Here is a 22,750-nt window from a genome sequence, read left to right on the forward strand (position 1 = left end):
GTGTGTTATTATTTTATTTTCATCTATTTAATATATGTTTATCCTGCCTTTCTACTGTATGTGTACAATGTGGCTTACAGCAGAGAAATTTTAAAAACAAAACATTAAAATAATTATAGATTTTTTTAAAGCAACAACAACCTTTAAGTAGCCACAGTTATTTAAAAAGTCATGAAACTAGCAGATGGTGATAACATCAGAGGGAAGCTCAGAAAAATAAATATAGTATTTGCCTGGATAAAAAAGTAGGAAGGTCTGTGAGTATTTCTAGGGAACGTGTTCCAGAAAAAGCATGCTATCACAGGAAAGGCTCTGTCCCACCCAGACTGTTGCCAGCCTAGCTCTGCATGTGGAGGCAGGTGAAAAAACTTCCGAAGAATAGATAAGTGACCAGTCAGGTTCGCCTGGAAGAAGATATCCTGGTTCCAGGCCATTTAGAACTTTATAGGGGAAGAAACTCCAACACTTAGAAGCAAATTGGAAGCCAATGCAAATCCTTAAGTGTACATTGCAGTGCCTCCCTGCTGATAAACTAGTCACCATATCTCATGTCACTTGAAGTTTCCAAACCTTTTCCAGAGACAGTCCCACAGATAATGAATTCATGATTACTGTAACCAGTACATGGATAGTAATGATGAAGTCATCCTTTTCCAAGAAAGGGCAGAGCTCCTGTACCAGGCAAAATTAGTAAGAAGGCCCTTTTTGCAACAGGTGCCCCTCAGGCAACCATTATAAAGGCTGAACCTAAAAGTACCTTGAGCATATTGCACCCATAGCATTCTTGAATTAATCTCAGCACCAAGTCTGTGTGTAATAATGTTTCTGTCTGAGTTGGCATGTGTCCTCATCTTTTTTTTATATAGACATTTCCTGCTGGTTATACAAGTGCAAGCTTGTACATGTTTTACAGGCTTCCTGAAAGTGTGTGTGCCTGCTGCTAAAACTATGCTAAAATTCCATCGCTGTTTTTCATTCTTTAGTCTTTCCAGCTCAATCCTAATCACAGATTATCAGAAAAATGACCCCCTGATTTCAATAGGTCATACTAAGAAGTAGACCTTAAATGGGTCTTCAGGTGAGGCCATGACATATTTATGGTGGCTACGTTTTTAAAAGGTATGGTTTGTTTGTTTTTAATAGCTTTGTTTTTAATAGCTGGAATCAACAATACTATTTGGGAGTATATTCTCATGATATATGCAGAATACACATAAAGATGCAAAAGGCACATACAAGTCAAATACGCAATGAACTGTTTACTTTCAAACTATGGATGGAATTTAACATGACAGTATTCGGAATGTTCCATTTGTGCAAGCCTAACAGCTTGCTAGACAGAATGACCCCCGCCTCTGCCGCCTTCTGCGTCCTGTTCTGTGGGTCCTCCAAACTCTACCTGTGGTGCAATGGATTAATGCATCAGGTTGGTGATTTGAGCCCACCCAGGGACAGCTGTGGGCAGGATCCCTGCACTGCAGGGATTAAATGACACTTGGAATCCCTTCCAACTCTCTGATTCTATTATTCAAATCTGAGTCAATTTTTTTTTAAGGGGGTGGGGAGGGTTGTATGTGGAAAACCCTGTTGTGCAATAGAATTAATAGGTTGAATTTTGCCCTATAATTTTGGCATGTGGGGGGTGGTAGAGCCTTATCTTCAATTGCTCTTTGAACATTCCCTACAGGATACTGTGGCCAATACTGAGTTCTTTGGACTAAACCAAGTATAAATGAATTAATTCATACCTGTAATCTGAAGTAAGAACTGCTAAAGTGTTTTGCTGTTTTCAATCTAAAACTTACTAGACCAACTTGCTGGAAGGTGGTGGAAGAAGAGATAAGGGAAAACAAAAATAGAAGCAGCACAGCTCTTGGTCAAAACTTAAGCACAGCCTTTAACCTTCAGTTCCTTTTGGTTCCAAAGGCAGACGCCTGAACTGGGCTAAACTGGATAGATTCCTTATAGGGTTTTAAAATTATGCAATACACTTTGCTGTGAGCATGATCAAGCAATCTCTGAAATAAAAAAGGAATCTTTCACATTAGCTTGTGGGGGTGAGAATGGGATCAGATTACCCAGTTTTCAATCACTGTATGCCAGATTTCCATGGCAATACATTAAAGGAAAGAGTGACCTCACTGCAAGTTGTCTCTTTGACTGAATAATATGCCATTCTAAAATATCACTTTAGGGCTAAACAGGAATTAAACTGGGGTTGGGAATAGAAGGCAAGTAGTTTTAAATATCCTTTAATATAATGTTTAATTTGATAGCTTATTAACTTAACAGAAAATGAAAAGCATGTATAATATTAAAAGTGTAATTTGTAAAGGAGGGGTGATACTAATCTTAATATCACATTTATTTAATACTGTGAATCTGTTAAAGTTGCAAACCACTGCTACTATGAATCTGATCTACATAATACTGTATGGCCATTATTAGACCACTTGACCAACTACTTAGTAGGTCAGCCCTACACCTTCACCCTATTGTTTAGCCACAGGCATTTGATGTTGCATGGTGAGCAGTAACTTTTTCATAGGGCCTGAGTAATAGTCAGATCCAGTAGATTAAAATGAATTCTCTTGAAGTTGCACGATTCTAAATGCCCCCCATAACAACAATATCAAAAGAAAGCTTACTTTGGAAGACTACGCAAAAAAATCAAAGATCCCATGCATGCAAACACCACAAAAACATTTATCCAAGGCATGAATCCTCACGGACACAGGATGGCCATAAAAAGGATAACAAAATTACCAACAAGTTGCAGAGCAACTATGTGGACAAAGAGATGAACTGTGATGTGATTGGGATGTGAGAATCCACAGCAGAAATTATGAGAATTCATACAAATCCGTGTTTTTGTACCATGGCAGGGCTGAAAACACCAGATCTGGAATTTCGACAGTCAAGTCAATGAAGACAGATGTGAACTGTGATTTGATGGTGTGCGTGGGAAAATGAAGAAATTTCCAGAGGATGTTTTACTGGATCCAAGAGGTGTGTGTACATGCAACCCTCCCCTCTCTTTCAGACTCTCCATTCTTCCTGTTACAAACCACTTCATTTTTCTCCCCCCTCAATTCTCTCCAGAGAATCTCTCTTCTCACTTCTTTCACCTCTACAGTATATGATTTACAAGGCTCAGAGTGTCAGCTCAGTTGCGTATCGATCATGCCTTGAGAATCTCATAGATCTGAAGGAGGTAATAGGCAGTTGCTCTTTCAACTCCAAAAGGGGAGACGGTTCTCACCCTCACCACCTCATGAGAACGGAAGTATTGTGTAGTGGTTGAATCTCATGAAGATAAGTGCTCAAGGATGCCAAGAAGCAACCTAGAAGCACCATATCAGCAACCCCAGGGTGATACCATCAGGACCATATACCACTCAACAAGCATCATCTTAACTGGCTACGAGTAGATGTCTGGGCCCAATTCAATTCATTAGACTTAATGGAGTAGATCTCACTGTCTTAGGAAACATCTCTTCCCATTTGAGTTTGTATGCCTATTAGGGTCAACTGGAGAGACTGTGCTGTAAATCACCATACCAAATGAGGGATAACTATGATCTAGACATAGCACATAAGAACAAGAACATAAGCACTGCTTCGTAGTTACATACATTCATCAGTCTTCGCCATCTGTGGACCACTGCATTGTCTCTCATTTCATTTAAGCAGAAAACCATTATTAAATCCTTGAATATGAGGCTGTGTCAAAAAGCTCTATTTTCTTTTGATTTTTTTTAATTGGTAGCATTTGCTTAGGTTCTTACTAAATATAGGTTCATGCTAGCTATTAAAATAGAGTATAACTTTGCTATGTAATTAAATGGCAACACTGTTATGCTTATTTTTAATCCTTCAAAGACTAAATATCATGTTAGTTGGTCATCTATACAAAATTCAAAAGAAACAAAGCCCACTAGTGTTCTTACTAGTTTAGATGATTAATTAAAAGGTCTGTTGCTTAACATTTCTGCATTACACTTAAGACATCCAATGTTGTCTGTTCCTTTTGTTCTGGTTTAAGGGTCTGTTAATTGGTCTACCCATTCAAAGATTGGAAATGTAAATATATAGATGCAGTGCTCTTTCTATGTTGATTTAAAAGATAATAGTACTGTATAAGCACAGGATGCTGTGAGCAAGGGCCAAAGCAATATATCACTCATAAGCTCCAAAAATGTACTTCTATCTATTGAACCAGCTACACAAGGCCAGCTTTAGGTCCAGAACCATTATACAGTGGTACCTCGGGTTACAAACACTTTGGGTTACAAACTCTGCTAATCCGGAAGTTGTTGCTCCGGGTTGCAAACTTTGCCCCATGATGTGAACGGAAATCACGTGCTGGCAGTAGGAGGCCCCATTAGCAAAAGTGCGCCTCAGGTTAAGAACGGTTTCGAGTTAAGAACGGACCTCCAGAACGAATTAAGTTCATAACCCGAGGTACCACTGTACACTTCTGCTGAAGCTCAGATACATACTCCAGTATCAAAACATTTATCATAGAAGTCCTTGTGGAGGATAAGGCTTTCCATAGCCACTAGTCATATTCATAACTGCAAGATTATCTCCAGGAGCAGAAGCAGTTGCTGAGGACCATTGCGTGGAAACAGGTTATTACACTCATATTCTGCTTGTGGGTTTCCCATAGACTTCAGCTTGTCCACTGTGCAAACAGAATGCTGGACTAGATTGGCCTTTGGACTGATCTATTTTTAGGCTCTTATGTCCTGAATCTAGACACTGCATCTGACATTTATAGCCTTCAAATATCGGAAGCTGCCCTTTGGTCTCTACTCATCTGTTTACTTTTGAATTCAATAGAATCTAACACAATGTGGAATTATGACATCCAGTCAGCATTTAAATCCAACCACCTTAATATTTATGGAATTCTTTCTGACAGTATGAATCAGAATTAGTTCATCTCTTTTATGAAATAATAGCACATTATCATGAAATTGGGGGTTCTCACAAGGTTTCTCCAGCAAATCCCTGTATGGTTCCTTTAGCAAAAAGGAGAACATTTGAAATAAGTAACATTTGGTGCAATGAACTTTGAAACACCCCCTCCAAAAAATAAAAAAGTCTAATGACCAGCAGGTTAAAGGAGTGCAGGTCGGAGCTAAACAGTATAAGTTAAGAGCATTTGCAGATGACCTAGTATTGACTTTGCAAGAGCCAAACACTAGTACGAAAAAGGTCCTAGAAATAATCCAACAGTTTGGCCAGGTAGCTGGATTTAAGTTGAATAAACAAAAAACCAAAGTTTTAGGAAAAAATTTAACAGATACGGAAAAAGAGAAATTCCAAGAGGAGATAGGGTTGACGGTGGTCAAGAAGGTGAAATACCTAGGGGTTTATTTGACATCCAAAAATGTGAATTTGTATAAGGATAACTATGAAAAATGTTGGTCAGAGATTAAAAAAGATCTAGAAATATGGTCAAATTTGAAATTGTCAATGTTAGGCCGAATTGCAGTGATTAAAATGAATGTATTGCCTAGAATGTTATTTTTGTTTCAGACCTTGCAGATTCTTGATAAGATGGAATGTTTCAAGAGGTGGCAGAAAGATATTTCGAAATTTGTCTGGCAGGGCAAAAAGCCCAGAATCAAATTTAAAATATTGACAGACGCTAAAGAAAGAGGGGGTTTTGCCCCGCCGGACTTAAAATTGTACTATGAGGCAGCAGCATTTTGCTGGCTGAAAGAATGGATGCTCCTCGAGAACACAGACATTTTGGATCTGGAAGGTTTTAACAATGCTTTCGGTTGGCATGCATATCTATGGTATGACAAAATCAAGCTGCATAGTGCCTTTAAAAATCACATTGTTAGAAAAGCATTGTTCAATGTTTGGATAAGATATAAAGATCTGTTGGAAAACAAAACCCCTAGATGGGTGTCACCAGTGGAGGCCAAGGCAGTGAAGAAACTCAATATGGAGGTCGGATGGCCGAAGTATTGGGAAATTTTGGAACAGGATGGAGATAAGTTCAAATTACAAAGTCATGAGAAATTGAAACATAAGGTACAAAATTGGTTTCAATATCATCAAATAATGGAGTTTTTCAAACAGGACAGGAAAATTGGCTTTCAGGTGGAAAAATCAAAACTAGAGACTGAATTGTTAGAACCCAATACTAAGAATTTATCCAGAATGTATAACTTGTTGCTGAAATGGAATACACAGGACGAAACAGTCAAATCGGCTATGATTAAGTGGGCACAGGATGTTGGTCATAACATTATGTCAGCTGACTGGGAATGGTTATGGAACACCGGTATTAAATTCACGGCATGTAATGCCTTAAAGGAAAACATTATGAAAATGGTCTATAGGTGGTACATGACCCCAGTCAAGCTGGCAAAAATTTATCATATGCCCGATAACAAGTGTTGGAAATGTAAAGAGACTGAAGGTACCTTCTACCACCTTTGGTGGACATGCCCGAAGATTAAGGCTTTCTGGGAAATGATCTATAATGAAATGAAAAAGGTACTTAAATGTACTTTTCCTAAAAAACCAGAGGCCTTTCTCTTGGGCATTGTCGGCCAATTGGTGTCAAAGAGGGATAGAACTTTTTTTATGTACGCTACAACAGCAGCAAGAATACTCATCGCAAAGTATTGGAAGACACAAGATCTACCCACTCTGGAAGAATGGCAGATGAAAGTGATGGACTATATGACATTGGCCGAGATGACAGGCAGAATCCGTGACCAAGGAAAAGAGACGGCGGAAGAAGAATGGAGAAAATTCAAAAGTTATCTTAAGGACTATTATAAACTTAATGAATGTTAGAGTGTTGTGGTTTTCAGGAACAAAGGGATACAGTGATATAAGGTCAGAATACAGAGATGACTAAGATGACAGAGGTTGGAAAGTAACAATTGGGAGTTGCTATAAAATTATGGACATTGGGATGCAGAAAGGGGGGGTAAGGGGAAGTCCCAGAAAAGAGGTTTATGAAAATATGTTATGAAATTATACGTGTATGTTTGTCTTTTTAAGTGTTTGTTTGTTCTCTAAAATTTTGTAAAACTAATAAAAATTTTATTAAAAAAAATAAAAAAAATAAAAAGTCTAAATGTCCATTGATAAGAGGAAAGGTTTGAAAGGGAGTATGCGAAAGCAGGAACTGAAGTCACCCATGTCTGCCAAGCTAACTTGAATCAATCAATTCAGCTGGGGGTTTGTCTTTTTTACAAAACCCCTATACAAACCATTTCTGCTGACCAAATGCATGCATTTCAGAGTTAGACAGTAGCAGACAGTAAGCTTGTCCTTTTCAAAGGGCTTAATTCAGAAAAAGAGAGGAGAAGGATTTTAAATTTCAGGCTGCAATACAGTGCACCATTACTTGGAAGCAACCCCCACCAAACATAAATGGCATAGGACTAGAATGTCTTTTCTTTGGTATTATATATGTATCATCAGAGAGGAAGAGGCAATCAATAAACAACCTCCGAGCTGGAAGCAGGGTGCTTGATCCTTGCTCTTAATCAGATGGACCAACCATGAAGTCAACCTTCAGGGAATTGATCACACCTCGTAACATACTCCCAAAACAGAGCATAAGTTCCCAACTATCAGTTGCTGGAGAAACACAAGAAGCTTTCTCTACTTCTTTGGCCAAGGGATGGTACAGTTACCATCCTATGCACTTTGTGAAGTGTGATTGAAATCTGTGCCAAAACTCTGACGACCAATCATGTATTGCGTCCTGTCAGATGCTTTTTTTTTTGCAATTCCAGACAGGAAGGGGCAGGAATGACATCCTGCTGTACAAGAAGTGTGCTGAAACTCTGTAAGCTTGCCATAATGTAATTTGGTGCCTTTCATTCAGTTTGGGGTGGGAGTGGGGGGTCACAACAGGTGTAGTCTTGGTGCAAAGGAGAAGCTCAACAGCAAGACTCATCAAGTAAACATAAATGGCTTTTTGCCAAGATCTTGAATTTTTATAGTGGTAATTTTCACAACTTTCTCCACCAATAGAGTTCAGTTTGGCCAAACTGTTAGCTCCACTTCCTAGTCAGAAAGCAAAAGCACTGATCCCAGTGACACCTATAATGCTGATCACCCACATGTGGATCTTTCTCACACTCTTTACACCACTGAAATTTTAACTGCCTTTTCAAAAGAAAGCAAACCAAGTTTTGACTTGTTCCCCCCCCCCCAATATATGTAACCTGACCTTCAGCTGACTGATTCAAAACATAACTTTCCTTGTTCCCTACTGCAGAGAGGAGGCACTTTCCAATAATGGTAGGGTGAACAACTATCACTCTTCTGCATTGGCATCCATCAGATAAAATGATTAAATCTACATCAGTCACTAAATGTATAAGAAATAAAGTCACTGTAACAGAAGCCTGCTGTAAAAGTGCAATGCTTCTTGCATGACAAAAGAGTCCCTTGACTGTGCCTCAGAATTTGTTTTTGATAAATGGAAAGCAATGCCAAGATGTTTATCTAGCAGCAGCAAGACTATTACCCAGTGCCAATATTATATTCTGCTAACATCATCTGTTAAATTCTATTATCTGTTACAGACTCTCATTTTGGCCCTAAGTGCTTTGGCTAAGATTCTAAGCATAAATAAATTCCATCTAAGTCTGTAGGGCCAACATCTATGCAGCCAGCAGTGGAAACAGGTTTTCCCATAGTGATCTCCTGTAGATCCATAATCTCCTGTGCAGCCAAAACCATTACACAGAGAAAGATAATGGGGTCTTCTCCCTTTTTTTATCTTTCTGTGACAGTGGTGGTGCATCGCCACACACATACACCAGACACTCCATAGTGTGACAGGTGATTTTTGCGTGCATCCTGGGTCTGTGTCCCTGGCAGAAGCTGGTTTCACCAACCCCGATGTACAGACGCTACTCCACTGTGATAAACTTTGGGGTTTTGACAAGTAAAAAATAATAATAATTCAATTCTTCCTAAAACTCAGTGGAGCAGAACCAGGTGCATCTGCCCACATTTACTTTATGCAAGATTGGTGGCCATTAATAGAATAGTTGGAAGATGCACATTTTACATACATATAGCCAAGCATATAAAAGAGTGCATACAAACAGGATGTTTTTATCCTGTGATTGTTATGAAAATACTTTACTAGACTGAGCAGTGGAGCAGGAAGGAAGTGGTTTTGTATTTTTGTTAAATATATAGAGAAGCAAAGAAACATATTGGATGTTGTATTATTTTCAGGGAGATACGGGTGAAGTCTAAATCAGGAAGAGTGATTTGAGGGGGAACTGATCTAAACATTCAGCCTACTATTCAGAGACATCATTCTGCAGAGAGGAAAAAGAATTACAACCATTTTGCCATTCAGTGCAGTAAAGCCAGTGCCTTCAATATTAAGAGAGCGAGCAGCATAGTTCCATTATGAAACACAAAGAAGACATGAATCTAAATTAACACAAAATACTACTGAAGCATCTATGCAATACATTGCTAGGAAACAGTTTTATCTAGACACAGGATTATTTATATATATTTGTGTCATAGTCACAATATTATATTTTGTATCATTTATTTTTCCGTACATTAAAAGCCTTCCCCAAATATATTATTTCTTTAGCACAAATATGCCTGCATAGGAAGGAGAGGGAGAGATAAGCCGAGGATACATTTAGGAGATGTTAAGATGGAGAAGAGAAAATTAAAAGAGCATAATTGGGAATAGGAACATTATCACACAGAGCCCTTCAGAACAAGACTACCTTGATTCTGCAGTGGCGCTTAATTAGCAACAGTTTGCAACTAGAGGGAAATTAGTACTCGGCATAGTTTAACTCAGTCCTGATTGTGCAAATAGTAGATATTTTGGAAGCTCAAGTGGTTTACTTTTCAAAAGAGGTTCTTCTATAGTGCTGGATTTGATCGGAGGCAGACAGAGATGCGCTCCCTGTCTCTTTGCAACAGTGAAGCCCACTTTATGGCTCCGTTCAGCGCCAAACTAGAAGATACAATTAATGTGTGAAAAACATTTCATATATGTTTTAAACAAATAATAGCAGTGTGAGGGGGGCAGGGGGCAAACCTGATTAGGATTGGGAATGGGGCATGTGAAAAGGGGTGGGGTCGGGGGCTAAACATTTTCCCTGCACCATGGTCCCCATTTCCAAGCTGCTATTTGTCACAAGAGGAAAGCTACCATTGTCAAGCTACCATACCCAAGGCAAATAGTTGTTTGAGGGGCAATTTTTTCATCAGGACCATGATGTGGGAGAAATAGCTAATCCTTCCCCATGCACCAAGGTTCTAATCAGTTTCCTACTGTGCTGCTATTTAATTCTTTTTTTAAAGAAAAAGACTTGTGGAGAACATCTACACGTCATCTAGTTTGGTCCTTAGACAATCCATGAAACTGTGGTTTGGAAGATCAGAATGACTTGTGGGCTTCTGCACACTCATCTCCCTTCTTGAACATTGGTTTGCAGTGTTCCAATTCTAGTTTGGACAGAAAGCACTAACCATAGTTTTGGGTGCCATAACAAATTGTAACACAAAATAGCAAACTAAGTGTAACTCTATGCAAGAAACACTCATTTCCAATTATCCAAACTATAGGAGCTGGTGCTTTAGTTACTGGTTCTTTTTTCCTTTTACTGATAAATACCACTACTTTGCTCTTTTTTAAAAGGGGGGGGATTGGGGTAGGAACCAACTAAGGGATCGTTCATCACTAATGCTATGCCATGTCTAAACAAACCAATTAGTGACAGAAGTCCACAAGAAAGCAGCTTTGCAGGGAACCTTTGCTGAAAAGGACTTCCTCATAAGTAAACATTATAGAAGGCTCTGTCCTCATGTAACAAACACTATTAAGTGCTGCATGGACTCATCATTTTAATTCTACTTCTGGCTGATTACAGAAAAACACTGTCTCAGCAGTGCTAAAAGGTCCTAGTGTAAAAACAACCACTGATTTCAACTGATTTCAAAGCAGATCAGGCTCTATTGGTAGATCTCTCTGGGTGATGACTGACTCCAAGTTTTTTAGCAACAAAATAAATTCTTTACACATACACAATTATTCTGTTGAAATGAAGAAAACTAGTAGTAGTGGTGCCTGGGTGCAGGGGTGGGTAACCAAGAGTGAATTTTTGTATGGAAGAAATGTGAGCCCAGTTCAATTCTGGCACTCAGACTTATTTAGCTCAGAATTCTTTAATTCTAAGGGGATATTTTGCACGTGGTTCTGGTCAGTGGATCTTGGGGTCCTAGTAAAAAACCAAAGCAAACCTCAAGTCTGCCAAACCCTGGACTAGAGGAAACAAAGTTTACATTGCAACGTTCTTTCTGTATGCATGGTGTATACAGATTTGTATCTCCAAGGCATGCAGGATCCCCAGATTTTCAGCTCCTATCTTATATGGCTCACCTCCTTAGTATTCTATTAATATTCTCAGTGTACCTTTGAGGCACAGTATTAACAGGCAGGTAGGCTGCTTGGTAGGCATATTAATTGCCATCAGAAAGGGTTGCTGTGGACTGTGATTGTTATAATGCTTATCTCCTGCTGCTGATTGAAGCTGGCAATAATGTTAAGCAGGAATTACTTTTCTTGGATCTGAGATGAGAATTAAGAGTTTGATTCCTGCCACCTCCATAAATACACCCACCTTTGGGTGCAGCTGGAACCCTGCATTGTGAAACTGTTGATCTTTAAACTAAAATATGCAACATCACCAAAAACAGCCTCTTTAGTACTGAGCGATTGGCAGGCAGCCAACGTAACTTCAAGTTAAAAAAACTAGATCCAGGAAATTATAGACCTGTCAGCCTAAATTCTGCTTCGTCAGAGTTGTTGAAGAGCATTATTAAGGTTAGAAGTGGAATCCTATACATATCTGCTTAAAAATAATTTGAGGAATTCCATGGAATTTCTTGCAGAAAGGGGGGTGCTGGAGCATATCGAAAACGAACCGGGGGGGGGGGCTCTTATCTCATTCAAAGCAATCACTGCAAGGCAGGAAGGATAGTAGACAGTTGAGGCAGCCCCAACTTGAGCAATATATCATGTACAATTATACGTGCAGTTGCCTGTGGGTTCCAGGGGTGGGGTACTTCAGGCTTCCATACCCCAATAGATTCAGTTCTCAGGTGAACACTTGGCAGAGGCAAGTTTGTTCATGAATAGCTTCCCTTTTATTAGAAATAAGCTAACACACACAAAATACAGACATCTCGTAGCAAGGCAGAGCAGCTCATAAACATTTCCTTCCCCTCTAGCGTACGTATACAGAGACATACAACAAATGAGACACACCCAGCAGGACTCAATCACCTCAGGCAAGTAGCCGAGGTTTCATTACAGGCCCCTTAAAGCAGGGAGGAGGAACCTGTGGCCTCACAGATGTAGCTGGGCTCCAGCTTCTATCAGCCCCAGCCAGAATGGCCAATGGTCAGGAGTAACGAGAGTTGGGATTCAGCAAAGTCGGGAGCTGCAGACTTCTCACCCCTGCCTTAAAGATAGTGCAATGAAGGTTGCACGTCACCCCGAATCTCTGCCGAGTGGCAGCAAGATTGTAGGGGGTTCCAGGTGGTCGCCCAGGGTTCTGTTTCTGTTGGGGAAATTGAGGTGTGGAGGAAACTAGTGTCTTTAAGAAATATGGTTTATTTCACACATATTTACACCTAAAGTCTTCAGCGGAGAGGGCACAGAACATTATATGTGAAGTGTGTCTCTCACTGCCCCTCTCACAGTGTCAGCAAGCTCAGATCAAAAGCAACAATCAACTTTTTGTTCCCAGAACACTTTTACAGTGGTACCTCAGGTTACATATGCTTCAGGTTATAGACTCCGCTAACCCAGAAATAGTGCTTCAGGTTAAGAACTTTGCATCAGGATGAGAACAGAAATCGTGCTCCGGCGGCACGGCGGCAGCAGGAGGCCCCATTAGCTAAAGTGGTGCTTCAGGTTAAGAGCAGTTTCAGGTTAAGTACGGATCTCCTGAACGAATTAAGTACTTAACCCGAGGTACAACTGTATATTTCAAAAAGGACACATTTTTCTATGATATCACACCACCCTTCCTGCCATCATCCTGGCAACCTCCCAAATCTCCTGTCTCTGTCCACTCCTCAGAGCAGGGGATGGATAACTTTTTGCATTGTCAATTGCCCTTAAGGAACCAGTACCTGGCTCCCCATTATTTCTCAATGGCTCTGCATTTAGCTAGCCCAGTCTGGCTGGTGTGCATAAGCTAACATATGAATTTCTTGTCTGGCACAGGTCTACAGCTGGCATTTCCCCCTCATATGCCAAATATTATCTACATACTACAGTTTGTTAATTTCTACCATTCACTAACAGACTCTGGTACCCTAGATTTATCACATTATTCCTTTCTTATACATTCAAGATACCCCAGTGTGAAGTATTAAACCTCCCATCCTATTTTGACAGGCCTAAAACAGAATTGCATGGCATTGTAGCGCTATAGTAGTGAGGTGGCTTGGGGGCTACGGGCAGCCAGCTGCTCAACCAACCCACCCACCCACCCACCCACAACTGAACAGATTACAGTAGGGGTGGAGAACTCTTATGCATGGCATATATGTTTATTCATAATTGCAAGAACCACCTTTTCCTTTATCTTGCTCCTTTTATCCTGATGATGCAGACATCATCCGTTGCCTATCTCTCCCCAGCTGTGTGCCCTTTGCTGAATCTGCTTGTCAATCTTGTCACATAGCCCAATATACAATCCGCTTTCAATCTAACCCAGATGAGTATATAGGAAAAGCAGTGAGCCAGTGTGCAGTTAGGTGGTCAGAGCATACATGATGCCCTGATCTTTAGTATTCCACAACTTGGAGAACAGTAGGATTGGAGCTGAAAGATCAGGAAAAAGTTTAAGTGCATAGAGGCTAAGTTTTAAGCAAATACAGTGGTGCCTCGGGTTACATACGCTTCAGGTTACAGACTCCGCTAACCCAGAAATAGTGCATCAGGTTAAGAACTTTGCTTCAGGATGTGAACAGAAATCGTGCTCCGGCAGCGTGGCAGGAGCAGGAGGCCCCATTAGCTAAAGTGGTGCTTCAGGTTAAGAACAGTTTCAGGTTAAGTACGGACCTCCGGAACGAATTAAGTACTTAACCCGAGGTACCACTGTACAAGACAGAGGACATTCATTTGCTGCGTACATGATGTGGAAGTTATAGTGGACACCTTAAAGGCCAATTTCTATGCTTCTTGGTGCATTAGTCAGTGTAAGTTAGTAAGCCTCAACTCCTCTTAGATGGAGTTAATAATAACTTAATAATAATAATAACTTAATAATAGGAACTTGAGTGTGTGCACAAAAAATGTTAACTTCATTAGAGCTCTAAAAAAAAAGTTTTATATTTCACTTTAATATACATGTGGTTTTTTTTAACTGGTTATCTCAGAAATCAGTTTACATCCATCCTGCAGAGCAGGCTGTTTTTATTGTTATACCTATATTATACTTATATTATTAGATTGTCTATGGATCAGGAAGTGTACTAAGCATACAATATAGTCCATTACTGTTACCCCAACATGTTGCCCTGTGAGAGAATACTAAAGCTGAGACAAAGTTGCGTATAACAACCCCAGAATGCAATCAAATGTTATCACAGGCTTCAAATCAAAAGACCACAGCAGAGATCTCAAAGAGATGAGCAGCAGATCATTAGAGAAAGTGAGCCATACCAAAGTCTACAATTCCAAGTGATATTGTGGCAGCTTCTCTCTCATAAAAATGTACACATGCACTAGCACATCCCATGCAAGCAACACGTATAGCATCTCTCCCTTCCCACTTACTGCCTTCCACTGCAGCTGTCTTCTAACTCTGGCGACAGCCTTTTTTTTTCCTTTTGGGAAGCAGCTTCCATCTGGGAAGTGTCAGTCTGACAATTAGCATGTGCTGAGTAACTTGCTCTTAAATTAAATGACTGACTAAACTGGGAACTATGAAGCCTCACAACTTCAGGAATACTGAATGGATTTTCATCAAGCCAATGATTCCTGTGTAGTTCTTTAAGTTTAGATATCATCATAATTTCCTGAAGTATGACCAGAGAACAGATTTTCTCTTGCAAATGTAACATACTGATTTGATGATGGAACAGAATTTTATAATGATGCTGGAAAAACCTGCTGCCTCAGTTATGCACCCACTCCCACAGATGTAAGAGAGCTACATGTCATATAGCACCTATGCACATCAGAATTCAAATATTTGTAATGGAAAATGTATGAAGGTAAGGCTACTACGCCAGGATGCACAGGTTATCTTGCTCACATAACACACTTTCCACTGTGTACCCATGTGGATGCCATTATTATTATTATTATTATTATTATTATTATTATTATTATTATCCATTCTTCACTCTAAGGTCCCAGGATTTCACAGCTGCTTAGTTTTAATTCTGTTGATTGTCTTCATTTTATTGTTCGGTTTTTTGATGCCGTTTTAATTTGTGACTGCTATGAAATTCTGGATACACATAAGTATATAAATATTTTAAAATAAGTAAATAATAAATAAGTCTGAACAAAGCCTATGAGAACTTAAATAAAGCAGCAACGATAAAACCAACCACATCTATTGCCTTGTTTATTTGTTTTTATTTGTGGGGCAGAACATCTTCCAAAACAGAACTTTCCCCCTAGTGCTTTTTCGTCCCTGTGGAAAATTTTCCTACCCATAAGTTCATTAGTAACAGTGAATGGATGCCAACTGCAAATACAGTACTAAGCAAGTAAAATAAGCATGCTAAATTAGATCACTCTCTTGGGCACTAGAAAAATTTCTGATGCAAACTGAAAATTATACTATGCAAATTACCCCAGTTCAAAAATTTTCAGGAAACCTACATCACTGACCACCACAGAAAAATTACAAGGGTTGAGAAATGTCCATCTGTTGAACATGCTGAACATTTGGAGCAAGAAACTGTTGCATCAAATATAAATTACAGTCCAAATCTTACTCTTTATTTGCTCAGATACAGTGAAGAAGCAGCCATTTTATCACAACCCACCAACCCAAAATCATTCTGTTCTTATTTTTAAATCAAACTGCAAAATTATGAACACCTAACACACATTTAAACAGAATTTTCACTGATTTAAAACAAACTTACTTCCATGAGGAAATACTGTATGTTCATTCCATTTACAGTATTCAAGGCGCCTTCAAATGAAATATCTGTTACAATTTAATTTAGAAGTTTAAACATTTTTGAACTTTCCATAAGCTTTGTTGAAACAACTATGGAATATTCTGCAATATGCTGACAGATAACTGCCCACTGCAAACTGGCATAGGATCTTTACAAGTGACTGTATGCTGCCTTGGTTATTATATTCATACTTTTGCATAAAAGTTAGCTTAGCTTCACACCCAAAAGAAGATGTTTCTAATCATGTAACAAGCTTTTATTTGTGTGCAATAGTATCAGCCCAGGGCATGAGCACAATAGTGTATTATACAAAAATTGGACTCAATCCAGAAGTGGTTACACATTAAAGCTGTAATTAGGCCTGAAGGTCTTTAGCTGGAAGTTTACGATGTAACATCAGCAGCACTAAATGAAATTATAGCCAACCAACAAAATTGAGGATGGAGACCCAGGGGAGTCGGGAAGGGAGGAATCCTATCACATTAACACTCTTATCCTAAAATCATTACTTGCAAGCTAGCCCAATTTATTTCAATATGACTTAGTTCCATATAATATGTTTGGGGCTGGGTATTAGACACAGAGTCCACTATAAAAATTTCAATGCAGAAGTCTGAGTCGCCTACAATAGTTATGAATGGAAAAAGTGATAACCGTGTGAAACTTATCTAAAGTTATCACACTTATACTAGAACATTAATCAGCTATAAAGCCAAGCTCCTTATTCTGAGAACAGGAAACCAATCCATGCTTTTTGTATATTGCATCTCTAAACAAACCCCAATTATAGTTCTTTTTTCTTAATCACCTACAGCACAATATTTCAGAAACTCTTGGAAATGGATGTGCCACAGAAAGTGAAGCTTCACAGAGCTTCTACGTTATCAAATTCCATTTTGCTCCTAGATGGTCTTGTGGTATGTAATCTTAAAGACTGTCAGCGATCCAGGAACTGATTTTTTTTTTGTTCTGTTCTTGCCCTCAGAAACTGTGAGAGAAAAGTTTCACAAGCTGTGTTTAGTGTTAAAGTAGCCATTTGGAATGTCTCCTAAGGAAAATTACAGAGCAGTCCTACACTTCCATTACGCCCGGGGTGGTATATATGCCTCTACGCCTGCAAAACGATGACCACATTCTTATACATGATTAGCCCAGGCATGGAGAGGAACACACATAAAATACAAAAATGTTTTTTTAAAGAAGACCAGCAGGCATCCATCATCACTGGAAACACCACCAGTGTCTAACAATCATGCCCACATGCAGAGGGATGCAATGAACTCACCTCTGGGACATGCTCCCAGCACACACACATCCCACCACAACATATAGAACAATACCAAAGCAAACCCAACCCATCAGCACAGGCAACACTGGCAAAGCTAGGCTCCACGGATCCCTACAGGTTGCAGCTTGAATCCCCTTGTAGTACTCACAACCACTGTTTTGGAGTACAAAATGCAAAAGGGAAGGGGAAAAAAACCCTGCAGTTCAGCACCCACATAGCTCCTAGGATAGGAGCACTCCTGGGACAAAGTTTCAAGGGCCACCCAGGAAAGGGAAAAAAATATATATTTTGCCAACCAGATAAGAGCCAGGACATGCTGAAGTCAATGGGGATTTTTGAGTGAGGTTGTGGACTGAAGGATTATAGAATATCATAGCGGCAGTGGTTTGGTCATCCTCCAGTGTGGAAGGACTTTCACCAAATCACACAACCCCAGATCTCAAGTACAGGACTACACCATTATTTAGGGCTGCCATACACCTGGAATGGGATTTCAAAGACAGAAGTGATGTCCGGGGAGACTATCTGGAAGGCGGTGGTTTGTTCTGGATGGAAAAATTGTTCATCAACTTTGGTGTTTGTCTAAAAAAAGCTCAACAACTTTTGAGGTGTCATGAAATATGGCAACCCTACTCATTGGCAGTTTCTTACAATGGCATCTTACTCTCTTCCAACTTTTCAGTATCAGTGCTGATCACAGCTGAAACACAAATCTGAAGTTCTTAAGGCACTTTTATCAAATATTTAGGCAAGCAGGTGCCTGGGATTCTTCCAGCCTGGATTGGTTAGTGCATAACAATTACATTACTGCAGGAGAAAGGGATAAGTGCCAAGTTAAAACCCTGTGCCATAAACACACAGCGTAGCCTCCAACATTCCAGAAATGAGAAGTGGGACATTATTGTATACTTGTAACACACCCTATTCTGACACAAGCTCTCCTCCCTATTGCACATTGCTGAAGGCTCTTTCTTGTCTCCTGCATTTCCGTTTTTAAAGCTTGTGAATGTTTAATGTTTAATCTCACAATGGATGTGGTTCTATTTAGTATAGCATAGCTGTACCTCAATCACAACTAGCAACAGCTAGCATCTCAATAGGACTGAAGGGAAGAATCATCAAGAGGATTGAAAGAAAGCAGTACACTGGCATTTTGTATTTAGACAATCAAGAAAGAATCAGCATTGCTGCAGTCTGGAGGCAATCATATGATTTAAAAACAAAGAGGATGTTATATGAGAATAATAACTGCTCTATAACAACTACTAAATATTTTGGGAAGTTGTTTGTTCACGATACATTTAGACATTTCTTAAGATAGATAACTAAGTTTTACACGATGGTTCTTGAGTTCAAGGAGCAGATTTTAGTCTATGTTTTTATACAAATGGATGTCATTTTGAATCAAGATGGCAGACTGAAGCTTTCAAAACTGCACTGATTTTTTGGTTTCTTGGAATTCTCAAGAAACACTGGGTATGAAGCTGCTAGTGTTATCCTAGGCTCCCCTGTTTGGTCAACATGGCCTCAAAGGGAACAGACGCAATGTCAGTTGTGGTGGAGTGTCGTAATTCCCCTCCCACTGGAGTCAAGGAGAAGGAAAATGGAAAAAAAACCTGCCACCCTGCCCCACTGTCACCACAACTATGAAGGCGGTGGTTTCTCCACCATGGAATATTCTGCGTCACCAATATTGGTTCTACACCCTACTCACTTATTAGCTTTAGAGATGAGGAGAAGACGGTAACTGTAAAAACAGCATTTCCTCCACTGTATGAATAGGTAAAGGGACCCCTGACCATTAGGTCCAGTCGTGACCGACCCTGGGGTTGTGCGCTCATCTCACTCTGTAGGCCGAGGGAGCTGGCATTTGTCTGCAGACCGCTTCTGGCGTACCAGAGCAGCACATGGAAACACCGTTTACCTTCGCGCCAGAGCGGTACCTATTTATCTACTTGCACTTTGACCATGCTTTCAAACTGCTAGCTTGGCAGGAGCAGGGACTGAGCAACGGGAGCTCACCCCGTCACAGGGATTTGAACCTCCGACCTTCTGATCGGCAAGTCCTAGGCTCTGTGGTTTAACCCACAGCACCACCCACATCCCTACTGTATGAATGCATTAGCATTAACATTATTTAATGGCATTCCCAAACCCTCCACCACAACCCCACCAAAAATAAAATGAAGACAGCAATTAATCAGGAACAGGAAACACAATAGGAACTGTCTCAAGCAACAGGCACAATATGATGTGAGAATTCTACATAACATTCTTTGTATTATCTCCTCTGGAATAGCTACCCACCCTTTGGTTCCATAGCCATAGAGAAGAACCTCTGCTTCACTCAGAAATATAAATGGGAAAGCCTGAGTTTGGGATGGGAAATCCACCATTTTACCACAAGAGTACCCAATGTGACACCTGATTACAAGTTCAGTATCCGAAGCAAGCACCCCCTCCATTCCGATTAAAAAGCAGCCATGCAAAGGGCACGCAGACAGTTATGGGGAAAGTCCAGAAAATGAGTTTTAATTACCACCTTCTTTGTCCCCCATCCCCTTCCCCCCACTCATCCTGCATGCATTGCAAGGGGTTGCCCTAGATGACCTTTGGGGTCCCTACAGTTCTAACAATCGTTCTTTTTTTAAAAAAAAAACCAAAAACACTGAAAAGGTGGAGCCCACACTGAAAATGAGGAGCCCACACGTGCGTGTGCTTGCGCGCCCGCGCAAGGAAAGAACAGCGCAAGGGTTGCCATCCTATGATCATGCGCTGCGTCTTGAGGGCGATCCCCACAGTCACCAGTGGCCACAGGATCCGCCTGCGCGTTTACTCCTTCCTCATCCAGTTTTTATTTTATTTTTATCACCCCGGGAAGTCCCAACAGTTATACACACCCAGCGGCCGCCCGCCCCCCCCCCCTGCAAAACGCCCGCCTGGCCTGAAGGAACCGCAGCCTCCCCTTCTTCCACTCCGCCGGGTCTCCTCACAGCATCAGTAACCTTAGCAACCTCAGGCCTCCCTTCCATTGGCCGGTTTGACGCGAGCCGGCGGCCAATGGCGACCCCTCCCGAGGCTCGCTGCTCCAATCGGGGCGAGGCGCAGGGCAGGGCGCCTTGTTGACGTCTAGCTCCGAGAAGGGAGGAGGAGAAGCGAAGGGGCGGGAAGAAGCGGGAGCAGAGAGCCTGCGAGGAGGGAGGAGGAGGAGGAGGAGGAGGAGGACGACTCCTCTGTGCTGCTCGGCGGTGGCACATTAGCAGCACGGTCATGGACACCCCGGGGTAGGGGCCCTTCCCGGCGGGGTGGCTGCGGCCCCTCCGCGCAAGCCGAGACTCAGCGCCGGCGGGGCGCCCGCTCCGTCTGAACGCGGTGAGTGGAGGTATCTCAGCCGCTCTGTCTCCGAGGGAAGGAGGGAGGGAGGGAGGCAAGGCAGCTCAGCACCCAGCGCTGCGGCGGGTGCAGGAAAAGAGGGGCACAGAAAGGAGCAACCTGTGTTGGGGGGGGGGGAAATCTTCCTGGGTTGGGTGAAGGGAGCGAGGAAGGAAATCTCCACTCCCCCGGACCTTTCCCCCAGCCACCTTCCCCTTGTTCTTCTTAAGCTTCTTTCAAAACTCTCCCTCCTTCGCCTCTTCCCTGGCTTACCTGCTTCCTCTCCAGCCTGCCTGAGCTCAGATCTCCTGCTCGAAAATGGTTTTTGCTCTGCCCTTTTTTTTTTTGCCTACTGCTCGCCTCTCCCTTCCCATCTTGCTCTGTCCCCTTTACGAAGATCTGCTTTTTGTTTTTTATTCCCCCTCAGCACCCCCCCTCACACACACCAGATTTGCCAAGCTCCATAATTAGTCCCTCCCTTGGTAAAAATGTGTTTCCTCTGCTTTGTTTGGCGCTGCTTAAACTGCCTATCCCTTCCTTGCTTATTCAGCCCCTTTAATGTCCTTAAAAACATCGCTGCTGCTCAGTTTTTCTCCTTTCCTTCATCGCCTCCTCCAAAGATCCACTCATTTACCCTCTAAGTAACCTTTCCCGTTGGTTCTCATCCTTTCCCTCTAAACACCTCTGCCCTGCTTGTGGTTCCATCCTAAAACATGAGTCTTTCGATTACTCTTCCCTCCTCCTGTCCCCAGAGTGTCCTTTTCTTTCTCCCCATCAGTTTCCCTTCCTTCTCAACCGACTCCACCTAAATACCCTGCTTTCTCATGTTAACAACTTCCCTTATGGAAATTCCTTCCTCTTTATTACTGATCTCCTTTGCCCTTCCTTGCATAATTAGGCTTCCCATGAATCTACCTTCCTGTATGATTCCACATTAATATCTACCCCCTCAAAAAATACCTATCCCCATCAAGTGTCTTTTGCTTAATCTCAGTTTTACCCCTTTGCCCTGAGAATGTTTTTCCCCTCCAGTATCGCAAAATATCCCCTAAAAGCACTCTCAGTACATTCTTATTCCCTTTTCTTAACCTCATTTCTTGCTTTCTAAACCTTTGCATTTCCCTCATGATAATGATAATTTCCTTAAATAGCTTCCTCTTTTAGTTCTGGCCTCTTCTCAGAGTGAACGTCCTCTGGTTCCTATAAAGCTTTTTATACTCTATTTTACAAGTAATACTGCTTTTCAGTATTCCCCCCTCCCCTGTACTTTTTTATTCACTGAGCCCCAGTAAAACCCCACGCCCTTGTCTGCCTGAGTATAAGCCCCTTCAATCCTCCCCTGCCTTTTGCATGTCCTTTAAACCCTTACAATTCCCTGCCCATTCCCTCATCTTTGCTGGAATTCCCCATGTTCGCTTGGTATAAATTTCTTCCTGCTTCTTCAGCCTGTCTTTAAAAGCGGGGAGGGACAACAACGTCCTATCCCCTTCCTCTTGTTTCCCTGGTTAACCAGCTGCTTCCAACCCCCAACCCCCTTTCTCTTCCTGGCCCTCTAAATCCTTCCCTCTTAACCTGCAGTCTCCCCTCACTCGACCTCGCCCCCATCTTGTATTTTCTCCCATTTGCTTGTTAGAGCCACATGCAACCAGGCTCGAGTAGCGAAGCCAGAAAATGTCTGTGGCTCTCGTGCTTTCTCTTTCTCTCTCTTTCCCTTTGCCCTGGGTTTCCTCAGTAGGGGACCCCCAACTACTGTCCCTCTGCAGTCACCCTGTAGGGAGAGAGAGGGAGGGGGCAGCGGCAGCAGTGACTGCTTGGTTTTGGCTGCATGTTTGAGGAGTGCGACAGACGGTGGTGGTGGTGTGTGGACGGAAGCTGCTGGCGCTC

The 22,750-nt window shown here is 41.4% G+C and overlaps 2 protein-coding genes across 6 annotated transcripts in view; one reads left to right on the forward strand and one right to left on the reverse strand.

The window, feature by feature from the left end:
- Positions 1–21,173, reverse strand: part of CCDC148 (coiled-coil domain containing 148) — a gene marked incomplete at its 5' end in the record, with an annotated part of 106,305 nt that extends 85,132 nt beyond the window's left edge. The window contains 2 exons of one of the 5 annotated variants that reach the window (XM_081187500.1): positions 16,168–16,217; positions 19,919–19,974. In XM_081187500.1, coding sequence (XP_081043626.1) covers positions 16,168–16,217; positions 19,919–19,959 — 91 coding nt within the window. Of the gene's footprint in view, positions 1–16,167; positions 16,218–17,018; positions 17,694–19,918; positions 19,975–20,394; positions 20,767–21,139 lie in introns of those variants that run through there. The other 4 variants (XM_081187502.1, XM_081187503.1, XM_081187499.1 and 1 more) reach the window with 4 other exon arrangements.
- The window catches only part of PKP4 (plakophilin 4), a 95,862-nt gene continuing 93,854 nt past the window's right edge, over positions 20,743–22,750 (forward strand). The window contains exon 1 of the mRNA XM_081187344.1: positions 20,743–20,866. The gene's annotated coding sequence lies outside the window, so the exon portion shown is untranslated. The remainder of the gene's footprint in view (positions 20,867–22,750) is intronic.

This window comes from Podarcis bocagei, assembly GCF_964188305.1.
Source record: "Podarcis bocagei genome assembly, chromosome: 1".
NCBI lineage: Eukaryota > Metazoa > Chordata > Lepidosauria > Squamata > Lacertidae > Podarcis > Podarcis bocagei.